Below are 13,917 nucleotides of genomic sequence, written 5' to 3' on the forward strand. Positions count from 1 at the left end.
GTGCCAACACACAGTTTAAACCAGCCCGAGGAGAAAAGTTTTCATCCACAAAGCTATAATTGCTTCCAGAATCCACTAGAGTGAACATAGGTTTATTTTTTCCAACCAAAGCTAGGAGACGAACTGTGTCACTTGTTCCTATGCTTGCACTGCTTCCTCTGTCAGAATTTTCCCATGTTAACCCAATTGAATGGTCAATAGCTGCATTGGTTTCTTGCATTCCCTCAACTGACGGCTTCTGCCATAGTAGTCACGGTTTTTCCATGCAGCTGGGTTTACAGATTTGGAGCAACGGGTGGATACCCTGCTCGATGTTGCACTACAGCTCTTGGGCGAGGACGATTAAGCTTCAGTTCTTCTTCCCAAATTCTTGCCAGAATCACACCTCGAGTAACACTAGTCGGAGACTGCAATCTTTTAGGACGAATAGAAATTGTGACACAAAGAATTTGGTGTTGAGATAAGTATCCAAGGCAATCAAATTATCCTGTACATCGCTGCTTCAAAAGCCAAACGATACTCGGAAACTCTGCCAATTTGCTTGCCATATTCTTCATGCCCAAATTCCAACTCAAATTCCCGAGCGAAATCACCCCAAGGCCACTCGATCACGATGACGACGACGTTTGAGCGCTTGCCTGATACAGAGTGGTACCTCCTGATACATGTCAAAGTAGGTGATGGCCAAGTCGATCCAGAACAAGGGGTTGGTGCGCGGGGAAGCGAAGGAAGTCATGCTTGGCCGGCTTGACGGCGCACTCCCAGTCGCGATCTGGTACCAACTCTCGGCGTCGATCCCTAGGAGGAAGCTCGTGTCGTGTCGTGTGCCACCTCTGCACGCGGATCACTCTGTTCAAACGGTTAACCCCATGTCGTGACGCAGCCCATGGCCGCTGGTGGTTCCTCCGGTGTCTCCGGCAACGAAGATTTGTTGTTGGCGAGGCGGGGTACCTCGACTTGTCACTTGTGATGGCCGGGTCGCGGACGACATGCCGGTCTCCATGGTGACGCCGGTCGCCGTGGACGGGTCTGCCGCCGCATTCATTGCCGTGCCCTGGGGGACAAGGCGCTCCGCTTGCCGCACCCCAATCCTGCGTGGCTTCAAATTTGCTTGCTCAAATTCGTCGTGCGGAGAGGAGAAAATCGGCTATTCGCCGCTTTCAATATCGGGCTTCGCAAAACTGCCACTCTCAACATTGCCTTCGTAAAAATGCCACCTAGTTTCTGTACACTTTGATTACCATGCCATTTTTCCTTTTCAATTACTTTTTTTTCTTTTTAATTTTCTGTCACCTGAAAGGACCAAAGTACCCTTGTGTCTTTCTACCTTATCCAATCTGTTTGTGGTCTGCTCTGTATCGGATTGCTCTGAGGCTAGCTTGTTCGTGTCGTCATGGACTCGTGGTCGCTCGCCGCCGTACCTCGTTGATGCCCGCGCGAGCTACCCAACTCGCCGCCCTAGCTTGACCACGCCTGAGCGAGAGACTGCAAGTCACCGCCGGTGCTCGCCCATGGCTGCGCGCGCCGCGGCAACTCGCCCTCGTCACTGCAGCTCTCCGCCGGCGCTCATCCATGTCTGCACACGCCGGCGCAGTTCGCCCTCACGTCGCGGATGCTTACGCGTGCCAGTGCAGTTCGCCGTGGGTGCTCGCCCCCTTGCGGATGCTTGCGCGTGCCAACACAGCTCGCTGCGGGTGCTCGGCCATGCCTGCGCGCGACAGCACAGCTCGCCCTCCCCTGCATGTGTTGGCGCAGCTCGCCCCGCGACATGCCTGAGAAGTGGGTGGCGCTGAACATCAGCATTAGTGGCATGATGGCAGCAGCCGCTGGAGGAGATGGATGCGTGTCAAGTTCTGAAGATGTTGAATGCAAGCAACCTGTAAGTGACGTTTGTTGTAACCTTTAGTTGATGTTGGATTGCAACTCGGTAATTACATCAAGAATAGCATGTCATGTTTAAGTTCATGTCCAGAATCAATTGAGCAACAATACGACAAATAAATAATGCCACAAATTTCAGTCCATAAGCTACTTGCCACAATGTCTTCTTTTGCACTTACTGTTGCTTATTCAGAGACAAGAAATGGAATTGTGACTAGAAAAAATATGCAGACCTCAAATTTTAGTACATTGGCAAGGGAGAGACATATAGACACTTCAACCATGATTGATAGATGAATACGAAATGTGTTCACTTCTCACAAAATAAAGTGATGAGTTCACATAATAAGTTCACAGCTCAAAAAATATATGAGCTAACAGCTCAGAGAAATTGAAGAAATTGAGTTCACATAGAAAAAACTGCTTGTGGAGTTCACATCTGACATAACTGTAACATTAATTTCATAGAGATCATTCATTCAATTTGTAGCTTCTTTTTTGGAGTCAGCTTCTTTGTTGGAGCTGCAGTAGGCATCCTCCTCTTTGGAGTAAGCTTCTTTGCTGGAGCTGCAGTGGGCATCCTCTCTGGAGTTAGCTTCTTTGCTGGAGCTCCAGTGGGCATGTTCTCTGGAGTAGTTGTGGTTTGTGAAGTACCCTCTCCCAGCAAGAAAGCAAGGCGGCTGCACGTATATATGTTATCACATTGAGATTAATAGTTTTCTTCTCATTTTTGCATTGAAGAACGAATAATTATTTTTCATTGCTGATTACTTTCTAGTGACCATGCCTGGGTTGTCTTGTAGTATTTGTTCTCTAGTTGGCCTTTGTGGGGTGCTAGGTTCAGCTGGCCTAGCTTTCGTAACATTCTTTCTAGGCTTCCTCTTCCTGCAATTGAACAAAAAAGTTTATTTTTGGCATGAGTTGATAATTTGAGATTTGGTTGAAAGAATAACACTTGCCTTTTTTTTGTTCCATTTAGTGGACACTTGTAACTAGCTTGCCTATGGCCTTTTTCACCACATTTCTTGCAGGTCACTGGGCCTCTAATCATTTTCTTGCCCTTAGCATTGGTTGGAGCGGTGCTACCATCATTGGAACCGTCATTGACACCATGATTGACACCTTTCTTCTTGTGGCCACCTTCAAGACATCCTTTGATCCTCAATTTCCTATTTCTTCCTTTATTTCTTTTCGCAAGTGGTGCCCCCACGACAAATGGCAGCTCCACTCATGGCCACTGTGATTTATCTGTCATTGGTTCAATCTTTCTCCCATACGCAGCTATGAATCTGTCCACTGAGTAGTACTCATGCACAAATTGTTCAAGGTCTACTCTCTTCTGTGAGGTCACAAAGGCCAAGACATGCTGACATGGCTTACCAGTGTGCTGCCATTCAAGGCAAGTACACGTCTTTTGATTTAGCTTCACAATATGTCTTTCACAATTCTTGCTATTGTCCCACACCTCTGCACTCCAATTAGCAGATTCCACTACTTTCAAGTGCCCCAAACCTCTAGTATTTGCTCTCAGCTGAACCATAATTGCTGGTAGTATCCGTCCAGATGGTAGTCTTTCTCCGATCCTTCTCCTCTTCCTCCACAAAAGCATGATCATCTCTCTAACCTTGTCAGCTAGTTCAGCAACAGGTAAGTCCTTAATGTCTCGGATCCAATTGTTAAAAACCTCTGCTACATTATTAGTGATGTAGTCACACTTAATATCTGGATTGAAGACACACCTCATCCACTTGAGAGTATGGTACTGACTTAACCAGTTCCATACCTCACTTGATTCTTTAATAATTTTTGCCATATGGTCTGTGAACACATCTTCCCTATAAGCCCTTGCTGCAGGATACATCCTTCCAAACCCATGGAACCTTTTTACAAAATTCTTCATAAGATGGTAAAAACACTCCCTTTGTTCAGCATTGGGAAACACATTCTTCACCGCATTCTCTAATCCTTTGCAAGCATCTGTGCACACTGCAAGAAGTGGAGGATCTCCTATTGCCTTCTTAAGTTGATTCATAAACCAAGTCCAATTGTTTTCCGTCTCAGATGCTATGAACCCAAAAGAAAGTGGATACATCCAATTGTGACCATCAACTGTTGTAGCCGAGGCTAAATGGCCATTCCACCTTCCATTCAATGCAGTAGAATCTATACTTAGATGTGGCCTACATCCTTCCAGAAAACCATCAATGCATGGTTTAAGTGCAGAAAAAAACTGATGAAAGTACACATTACCATCTATTTCTAGTACTTCAATCTCCACAACACTTCCAGGTGACCTCTTGAGTACCTCAGCCTTCCATCTGTATAACATCTCAAAACTCTCTTCCCATTTACCATAAACCTCAGCGAGAGCTTTTTCTTTTCCCATCCAAACCGTGTCATATGAAATTATGACAGAGTGTTCTTCATGCAACTTTTTCTGTAATTCTTTAGCACCCATACTGGGTGAATCTCTAAGGATACTCACAGCCTTGCTAGCAACCCAGTTCTGAGATGGTGTTATGGTCTTCACTCTGCTGCTTGAAATACAATCATGTTGATCAACTAAGACCGTGACCTGCACATATACAGTTTTAGAAGGAATGGATGTTAGATAGTAAAATAGGACAGACATACACACATACGTGATTTATAATTAATAAATGGAGGTTAGATAGTTATCCATATTTCACCTTTATAGTACATTTATCATCCTGTAGGCTGCCAACAATTCTCCAGGGGCAATCTTCACTTGACTTGCAGAACCCTCTAAATCTCTTCTTATCTGACTTCTCCGTGCCTAGATCAAACTCTTCATTGATGGAAAATTGTCTTACTGCTAACCTAAATTCCTTCATTGATGGATACATAGTGCCAAGGTCCATTTTTGGCTGGTCCTTATCATATGTAATCACTACTTCATTTGGTATGGCATCACTAACAGGAATGGCAGCACCTTCATTATCGATCCCCTGCTCAACCATTCTACGACGCTTTGGTTCAGTCTTTCTTTTTTTTCTCTTCCTCGTCATCCTTCAAGCCCAAAATCTCACATAGCTGATCCTCACTCACTAGTTCAATTCTACCTTCATCATCATGTGTCTCTACTATTTGTAAGTTATTCCAGCCAACTTCTATGATAGGTGGTGTTGGTTGTACAGTTGAACACAAGACTGAGTTAGTGATCAGATTTCTACAATGCATGTATCTAGCTCAACTTAAATTATGACATCCAATGCAAAAAATATGTGTAATCATCCTCTAGTTCCTCAACATAATTTACTACTTCCCTTTGTAATTAAGTTTACATTATGAACACTGCTTCTGTTGTAAATTGACAGCCTATCACTGCCACCATGATAACAATGAAAAAACTACCTATGTTTAATTAATGCTTACATTATGAGCGCTACTTCTGTTGTAAATTCTTCTCAATAAGATGGTATATCATCATTCTGATTTATACATCAATGGTTATCAACAGGTAGTAGATGAGGGATGATGACTGTGCTTCCCACAGATTCCATACGTCACATGAGGAGCTTTGTTGAACTGGAATCAAACGAACAAACCAAGGGAAAGGTAAAACATAATACCATCCAGAAAGATTGGGTTCCATGTCGCCACTGCGGTACTGGTGACGGGCAGCACGCGACGCCGAGGAGATCGGCAGCACGCGACGCCGAGGAGATCGGCGGCACGTGACGCCGAGGAGATTGGCGGCACGCGGCGTTGAGGCAATCAGCGGCGTTGCGACGTCCAGGAGATGGGGGCGGCATCCAACGATTGACCCAAGAAGTCCTGGCGACCAGGGATGCGGCAAGCACGGTATTCACAGCGGGCAGCACGCACCCGTCCGCTTCAAGTGCTGATATGATGCCAAAGTACGTGAAGATAGCATCAAGGGTACTTTGGTCCTTTCAGGTGCCAAAAAATTGAAAAGAAAAAGAAAAGTAATTGAAAAGGGAAAAATGGCATGGTAATCAAAGTGTACAGAAACTAGGTGGCATTTTTACGAAGCCAATGTTGAGAGTGGCAGTTTTGCGAAGCCCGATATTGAAAGTGGCAAACTTCCGATTTTCTCTGCGGAGAGCAGCGCCGCCAACTAGGGCTGAACGCCTTGTGCAATTCATGAAAGGATGGGGGGCTAACGTGGGCCGTGACATTCGCGAGTGTAAGAAAGCCCTCCTTAGGCCATCCAGGGCCTCGATCTGCAGGCCAACTCCGCAGGCCTTTCTGCTCACGAGTGGATGCTTAGGTACGACTTGGATTCTCTCAACAAAAAAGGTACGACTTGAAGGACCAGCTCACGGTCATCTATATGGATGAGGAGGCCTACTGGTGCTTGCAAGGTACGCAGAATTGGGTCCTCGAGGGGAATGCCAATACCGCCTACTTCCAAGCCATTGCCAACAGTCGTCGTCGCCGCAATTCCATCCCGCTTCTCTGGGACGGCGAGACCCTCCTGCAAAGGCCGGAGGACATCCGGGCACATGTAGACGGCTTTTACAGAGACTTATTCTCTGCCTCCCCTCGGAGAGGTCTTGCCCTGACGCAAGACATTTGGCCGGCCCACTGCCGTGTCTCCCCTGCGGACAACGCGGCCCTTACGGCCCCGTTCTCGGAGGCGGAAGTGTGGGCAGCAATAAAGGGTATGAACCCTTCCTCGGCCCCCGGTCCGAATGGCCTCCCAGTCAAGTTCTTCCAGACCTTCTGGGAGGTGATCAAACCAGAGGTGATGGCCCTATTTGAGGAATTCTTTGTATGGCCCATTGACCTCACCAGGCTGAACTTTGGGATCATTACCCTCGTCCCCAAAGTGACCAGGGCCCCGGATATTCGCCAGTTCCAGCCGATTACGGTGATTAATGTCATCCTTGGGAAGGGGTATGCCATTAGGGTGGCCCCTATTCCCGACAGGATCACTCACCCCGATCAGTCAGCATTTATTCAGGGCCGATACATCCTTGACGGAGTTCTGGTTTTCCACGAAGCTCTCCACGAGGTTCACACCAAACACCTCAAGGCAGTCTTCCTGAAATTGGATTTCCACAAGGCGTATGACATGGTCAGTTGGCCCTTCCTTCAGGAATGCTTGCTAAGGAAGGGCTTCGACGACAGGTGGGTCTCCCGCGTGATGCAAATGGTATCCTCGGGCCAGACCGCGGTGAACATTAATGGCGAGGTTGGCCCTTTCTTCCCCACATTCTGTGGGGTGCGCCAGGGCGACCCCTTCTCACCCTTCCTCTTCAACATGGTTGTCGATGCGCTGGCAGCCATCTTAGACAAAGCCAAGGCCGCTGGCCACATTAAGGGCATAGTCCCGCATCTAGTTGGAGAGAACGGGATCTCCCTCCTGCAATATGCGGATGACACCATTATCATGGTGGAAGGCTCGGAGACCGACATCATGAACTTGAAGTTCCTCCTGTTGTGCTTCCAGTAGATGTTTGGCCTCAGGATCAACTTCGATAAGAGTGCGGTAATGATCTTGGGATACTCCCAAGACGAACGACAGAGCATCGCGGATCGGCTCAATTGCCAGCTTGGGTGTTTCCCCACGACTTATTTGGGGATCCCCATTAGTGACTCGAGGCTCACGGTGGCTGAGCTTCGCCCCATGGTTGGGAAGCTTCAACACCGCATCGAGCCTTGGCAGGGTCAGTGGCTCTCGAAGGCGGCCCGGGCAGTGCTTATTAACTCGTCCCTTTCCAGCCTACTCTTGTTCATCATGAGCTTCTACAGCCTCCCGGAGACTCTACACCACAAGATTGCCACTGTTCAGGGACGCTTCTTCTGGGCAGGCGAGGGAGACAAGCAGAAATACCACATGGTGCGATGGTCGGAGATATGTAAACCGCGCGACCAGGGTGGTCTCGGGATCATGTCCTCCAAACGCATGAACATTGCCCTGCTAACGAGATGGCTGTGGCGGATTGCCAACGGAGAAGGTGGCCCGTGGCTTCGCCTCATTCAGCAGAAATACCTCCGTGGCTAGCCCCTCGCCTTCTGCCAGCGGTCTGGAGGTTCTCAATTCTGGCAATCCATCTTCCAGCTCCTGCCGATCCTCCGCATCGGCACCTCGATTGCGGTGGGCTCGGGCACCTCCACGATGTTCTGGTTCGATAGATGGGCTGGGGATGCTCCCCTCGCAGCCCGGTTTCCCGACCTATTCTCCATCGCGGTTGATCCGCGGATCTCTGTTTCGGAGAACGTTTTGGAGAACGTTTGACCCGGTTGAGAACACGGACTCGCGTTTCGGAGAACGTTTGGCCCGGTTGAGAACGCGGACTGGAATGAGCTGCTGGAATGCATAGCGTTGCATGAGCCTGTTCTTGAGATGGGAGAAGACCGTACCAGGTGGCGTCTAGAGCCATCGGGGCAATTCTCTACTAAATCTCTATACCAGGCCATAGCACCCTCGTTGGGGCATGAGGCACTCACTTCCATTTGGGAACTCCGGCTCCCATTGAAGATTAGGATCTTCTTATGGCAATGGATTCGCGGTCGCCTCCCCTCTGGCGTGGAGGTCCTGAAGCGCAATGGACCAGGGGATGGGCGCTGCCCGCTTTGCGGGCCGGAGGAGGATTCGAACCATATCTTCTTCACCTGCGTGTCCGCGCAGTTCCTTTGGAGCTGTTTCCGCGATATAGTGGGTGGAAGCCGGGACCACAACAACTTCCCCGCTCTTTTCGCAGAACTCCAGGCTTTAGCTCCCTCAATTCGCCACATTAGGTGGTTGACCATTGGGGTACTAGCCTGGACGCTGTGGACTATTAGGAATAAGCTTGTGATTCAGCGCATTCCTCTTCGTCGTGCTACTGACGCTTTGTTCAAATGGTCTGGTTACTTGCAGCTTTGGCGGCCGCATAGCCGTCCCCGGGAGAAAGACGCCATCACCTCCATCATCACCCAGCTTCGCTCGATGGCACTCCGGATGGCTCCTCCGCTTCCCCACCACCGCCGGAGCCGGATTAGATCGTCTACGCCTTGCCACCGCCTTGTTGTGTTGTGTGTGTCTTACTTTGATGTTGGGCTTGTTGTGCTGTGCCCATAGATGAACCTGGGTTTCGTTTGTGTCTGTCCGTGTCAGACCTGGTTGCGGTGGCTTTGTGTGCGTGTTTGTGTGTGTGGTTGGAACCTTGTTACTTGTGCTCGATGGTTGCTTTATTTATAAAGCGGGGCGAAAGCCTTTTTCGGTGAACTAGGGCTGAATCTGCTCAATATTGCGCCCCCATTGCGGTGACTACCAATTGGCGCTTAGACGGTGCCATGCAGCCCTCCTCCAAATCCAGCCAACCTAGCTAGTGATTTGCACCTAGCTAGTGATTTGCACGAAATATTACCGAAACAATATTTGCGCCCATCGCAGTGGAATTTTATGGTCGGATCACGGGTTCAACATGCGTACAGTCTGAGGCTCTAGATACCAATTGTAGGGTTCTCGGTAGGATTTGCGAATCGTAGGATGAGCAAAGAGACCCTTCTTTTTAACAATCGCAGAGCAGAGAGGCTTGGCGGAGAGATGAGAGAGCTAGGCAAGTTCAGACGTTTTCATTCATCAACGATAACCAGAGTGCAGCTCTACCTGCGTTTTAAACACACACATCACTCACTCTCGTGCGCAGGCCTCACATGCATATACCTACGCTTTAGCCACTGATTCTTAGATCAGAGAGTACAATTTGATCTAAATATTGTTAGATTGTTAGTGTCTACTCCACTATATAACCCAAATTAGTTTGCACTTTTAAAAGCTTACAATGGATCATCTCACACAGCCAGGCCGAACTGTAGTCTTCTAATTTTCAACTTAAAGCTTTTATAGCATTAGTTGCATTTTCTGTTCTAAGTTACAACAGAGCATCAAACCACTCAAGACATATGCATACGGCTGCAGTCATTGAACTGACTAGCATCAAAACATCTAACAAACCGAAACACACTTGAGATCAAGAAAACATCTCAAACTGACCGGGCTTGCAGAGACTGTCAATAGCATGGATTAATTTTCTCCGGGGTCCTACGGCAATAAGGCCCATCTCTTTCAGCTGGTTCATTGTAAGGGAGACCATCTGATACATCCCAATACCTTCACTGTCCAATATTTTGACAAACCATCCAAGACCGCAAGTCAAAAGCCAATTCCTCAGCCCACCAAACCGAGCAACCCGTCTCTGAAGAAGTCGTGCTCGCAGTACCTTATTTGTGACATTCGAAGAAATAACTGGCAGCCCAGGATCATACATGTTTCCGAGTGGACTTGTTGCTTTCTCTGTGGCTTGATGGGACAATCCTTCAACAGCATGATCTGCATGTTTAGTCCATTCAGACCTTACAACAGGGGCAGCAGCACTTCGTGACGATTCTCCCTTCATCTTTGCATCATCTTGATGAACAATTCTTTCAGAAGGGCAAGTTCGAGCTTTCTTGATATTGGTATCGACGCCAAGGCCCTCCAAAGATTTCTTTGTAGAAAAATGTTTTGGATGCTTCTTTGTGGCAGCATTGCAGTTTCTCCTGCTCATTCTTGGTAGGCTAACCTGTCTAGAACTTACTATGGGTGTGCCAGCTTGAGGGCTTGCAGCCGCAGGTGATAGTGGAGGGATCAATATGGTGATCCGCTGTTTCTTGACTATAACCCAATCATCGTCCTCATCAACTATATTCACTGACCGTGATGGACCAATAGAAACCTCTGAAGGTGGTTCCTGAACATCCATATCTGACATAGCTACTGCTCTGTTCATAAACTGATGAACCTCTGAATGTGGTTCCTCACCATTGATACCAGACATGGTTAGCACTGTGTTCATGAACTACCTTTCAAATGGAACTCATAATCTCATTTACTGCAATAAGGCAAAAGAAACAGCAATTGAGCATTTATATTTCCATATATTGTACGTTGTTGAAATGTGAAATACATCTCGCGAAAAAAGTGAAATACATGCAATTACAAAAGGTGTATATCAAGACTTTGGTATAATAATATATGCAACATATTACCTTACGAAACAGCATACTGTATATGACAGAGAGAGAAGAACGTAGTGAAAGCAAGAGTGTAACATATTATGAGGTCAAAAAATAAAGAGCGTATCATATTATGCAACAAGCAGCACCTGCCCAGGAATGAGTCACCTACAATTTCATCCGGATTACAAAATAAGAGGGAGAGGGTATCCATCACAAAAACAAAATACCCGATCAGTTTCTGCAGCTTAAAAGAGGTACCAAAATATATTAATCAAGTACTGGTGCTAAACTAATACTCCCTCCGTCCGAAAATAAGTGTCCCTGATTTAGTACAACATTAGAACAAAGTTGTACTAAATCAGCGACACTTATTTTGGGACGGAGGGAGTACTTGAGTTTGCAAAAAACTTATCCTCCCCCGGGCAAGGGGTCTGCATTTCTTACAACAAAAGATCAACGGAAATGTCAAATTGTGGCCGAACTATAATTCAGTAGTTCAGAAGGCAACCAGCCAATGTCAAATTGGAGCAATTAGCAACTGGTAGTATCATGTAGCAGTACCATGTAGGGGAATCAATGAATCACTAGCACCCACAAGATCAGGAACATCGACAGGCACCGACTAAATGATGGGACGGGGAATTCAGTTAAAGCCACACATATTTTTCAAAAAATAATCTCTAATACCACCCGGGCAAAAAATCCTATGGGGGGCAACTCAAATCAAACTCGTGTGCATTCATTTCCTCTTGGTCAACGATCGCCTAGATGAACTTCATGTCTTTTATTGAACTGTTGTTTGCTTGCTCTAGTTCGTAGTCTTTGTGAGATGATTTCCTCAGCCACAGCACATAAATAATCCCCAAACAAGCCACCAACAAACAGAGAGAAAACAATCTGCTCGCCGTGGCTTCTTTTGTCCCGTCGCCGTCGGCACAGCAGATCGTGTGGACAGCGGCGGAGCCAGGATTGGAGCAAGCGAAAGGTACCCGTGACAAGTTATAAAACAAAATCTGGCTTAATTGCAGAATTATAAGGTAAGATTGAATTTGAACTCTTCGTCTCGATGGGGAATGGAGATGAAATCTCTTGATCTGGTATTCAAGCATAGGAAATCACCTTGCTCGTGATGCTGTCTGGGGCAGCCGGAACTGCGAGCAGCAGCAGCGCGGCCGCGCCGGCCCACGCGACAAACCGGTGGGAAACGCGTCGGCGAGCGACGAGCTGGACCAGCAGGGCCGTCGCGGAGGCGGGGGGCGACGGCGCGACGCAGCAAGATGCTAGGGCGGCGCGGCGGCAAGGCGGAGCAGAAGAGGGGCAGCGGGGGAGCGTGACGCGTGAGGTAGAGGTAGTGAGGCGTGACCCTTTTCTCTTCGTTGACAGTAGAGTGAGCTTGGTGGCGCAGCGAGGAAGAGCTAGAAGAGACTTGCAGGTTGCAGCCGTCGAGCGTTCCGTCCAGCACCCCAGATCCGATTGATCCATTTCTTTTACTTAAAAGAGTATAAAATCTGGTATCCACGATCGCCATCCGTTGTATGGAGCACTTCGTATGGAGCGTTCCGTCCAGCACCCCAGATCCGATTTGATCAATTTCTTTTTACTTATAAAAGAGTATAAAATCTGGTATCTACGATCGCCATCCGTTGTATCGAGCACTTCGTGTGGATACTGTTTTGAATCGAATGGAAACTTCTCTTGATTGGAAGTTGCAAATTACAATATATATCGTCCGAGAGACGCGACGTTAAGAAAGGATGTGTCGGTTCCGGGGAGAGATGAGAGAGAGGCGTATATTGCCGGGTGTAACCACATGCCGTTTGGGAAAGAGGAGATTTTTCCCTAATTACAGGCTTATAATTAATCATAACATACACATACCCCTAAATCTATACTTGACCATGTAGAATCATCTCACAATCGTTCATGTAGCGCTATCATCTCAAACGGATTCTCCTCCAAAAGTTTTTCATAAAATCTTCGATGATAACCTGAAACATAAACTTACAAAGAGAAATAGCTTAATATGCAAGGATATTTCAAGAAGAGACTCCCCCTCACACCTGTAAGTCCTGAAGTCGTCGCATACCAATTTCATGAACATATTTTTGGAATGTAGAATTTGGTAGAGACTTGGTAAATAAATCAGCAAGATTTTCGCATGATTTAACTTGCAAGATGTTTATTTTCCCGCTTTTCTGAAGATCACGGGAAAAAACCACTAAGAAGAAATATGCTTAGTGATATTACGCTTGATGTATCCTGCATCTGTGCAACACAGGCCGTATTATCTTCATAGATAATGGTAGGTAATTCTATCGGATCAATTCCACATGACTGTGATATGTGATTTGTCATTCTGCGAAGCCATACACATTCACATGATGCTTCAAATAATAAAATTATCTCAAAATGATTGGTAGATGTTGCCACCAGAGTCTGTTTCGAAGACTTTCATGATATAGCAGTACCACCATGTAGGAACACAAAGTCAGTCTGTGATCTGGCATTATGGGTATCCGATAAATAGCCAACATCTGCGTATCCAATCATATCAGAGTCCTGATTTCTTGGGAACTGGAAAATAGGTCAAGATCCTTTGTGCCTTGGAGATATCGAAAAATATTCTTCACTCTAGACCAATAGCGTTTGCTAGGAGTTGCGCTGTGCCAGCAAGTAGATTCACTTCAAATGCGAGGTCAGATAGGGCTGGACGAAAAGCTCGAAGCTCGCGAGCATAATGAACGCTCAATAGTCCAGCTCGTTTCGGCTCGTGCTCGTTAGATAATGAACCAAGACGAACTATGTTTTTTGCTCGTTATATTAACAAGCTTAACGAGCAAGCAAATGATTTTCATGAGCTAACTCGTTTAGCTCGCTAATTTTCACAAGTTTGACATGAGACCCCTAGTTCAAATCAGCCCACTAACAAAAGAGTTGCTAGTTAGCCCAGCCTAGGAGCCCAGCACCCCAACCCACTTCGGCACTTCTCCTAGAACTAGGAGCTAGCCGCCAGCAGACCCTAGAGTCAACCAGGAGCCAGCCGCCAGGAACCAAATGTCA

The 13,917-nt window shown here is 47.0% G+C and overlaps 1 protein-coding gene, 1 long non-coding RNA gene and 1 pseudogene across 2 annotated transcripts; 1 reads left to right on the plus strand and 2 right to left on the minus strand.

Moving 5' to 3' along the window:
* Nucleotides 1-1,254: 1,254 nt before the first annotated feature.
* LOC120969952 (uncharacterized) lies at nt 1,255-5,831 on the plus strand. Its single transcript, XR_005764624.3, has 2 exons — nt 1,255-1,879; nt 5,363-5,831. It is a non-coding gene; the product is annotated as an uncharacterized lncRNA (long non-coding RNA).
* On the minus strand, nt 2,357-5,355 carry LOC141028086 (uncharacterized; annotated as a pseudogene).
* Nucleotides 5,832-9,674: 3,843 nt separating the features above from the next.
* Nucleotides 9,675-12,259, minus strand: LOC109752024 (uncharacterized). Its single transcript, XM_020310890.4, has 2 exons — nt 11,977-12,259; nt 9,675-10,730 (listed from the first exon to the last, which is right to left on the minus strand). The coding sequence occupies exon 2, from the start codon at nt 10,692-10,694 to the stop codon at nt 9,831-9,833; it is 864 nt and encodes a 287-aa protein (XP_020166479.1). The 5' UTR covers nt 10,695-10,730; nt 11,977-12,259; the 3' UTR covers nt 9,675-9,830.
* Between the last annotated feature and the right edge of the window lie 1,658 nt (nt 12,260-13,917).

This window comes from Aegilops tauschii, chromosome 7, assembly GCF_002575655.3.
Source record: "Aegilops tauschii subsp. strangulata cultivar AL8/78 chromosome 7, Aet v6.0, whole genome shotgun sequence".
NCBI classification, from domain to species: domain Eukaryota; kingdom Viridiplantae; phylum Streptophyta; class Magnoliopsida; order Poales; family Poaceae; genus Aegilops; species Aegilops tauschii.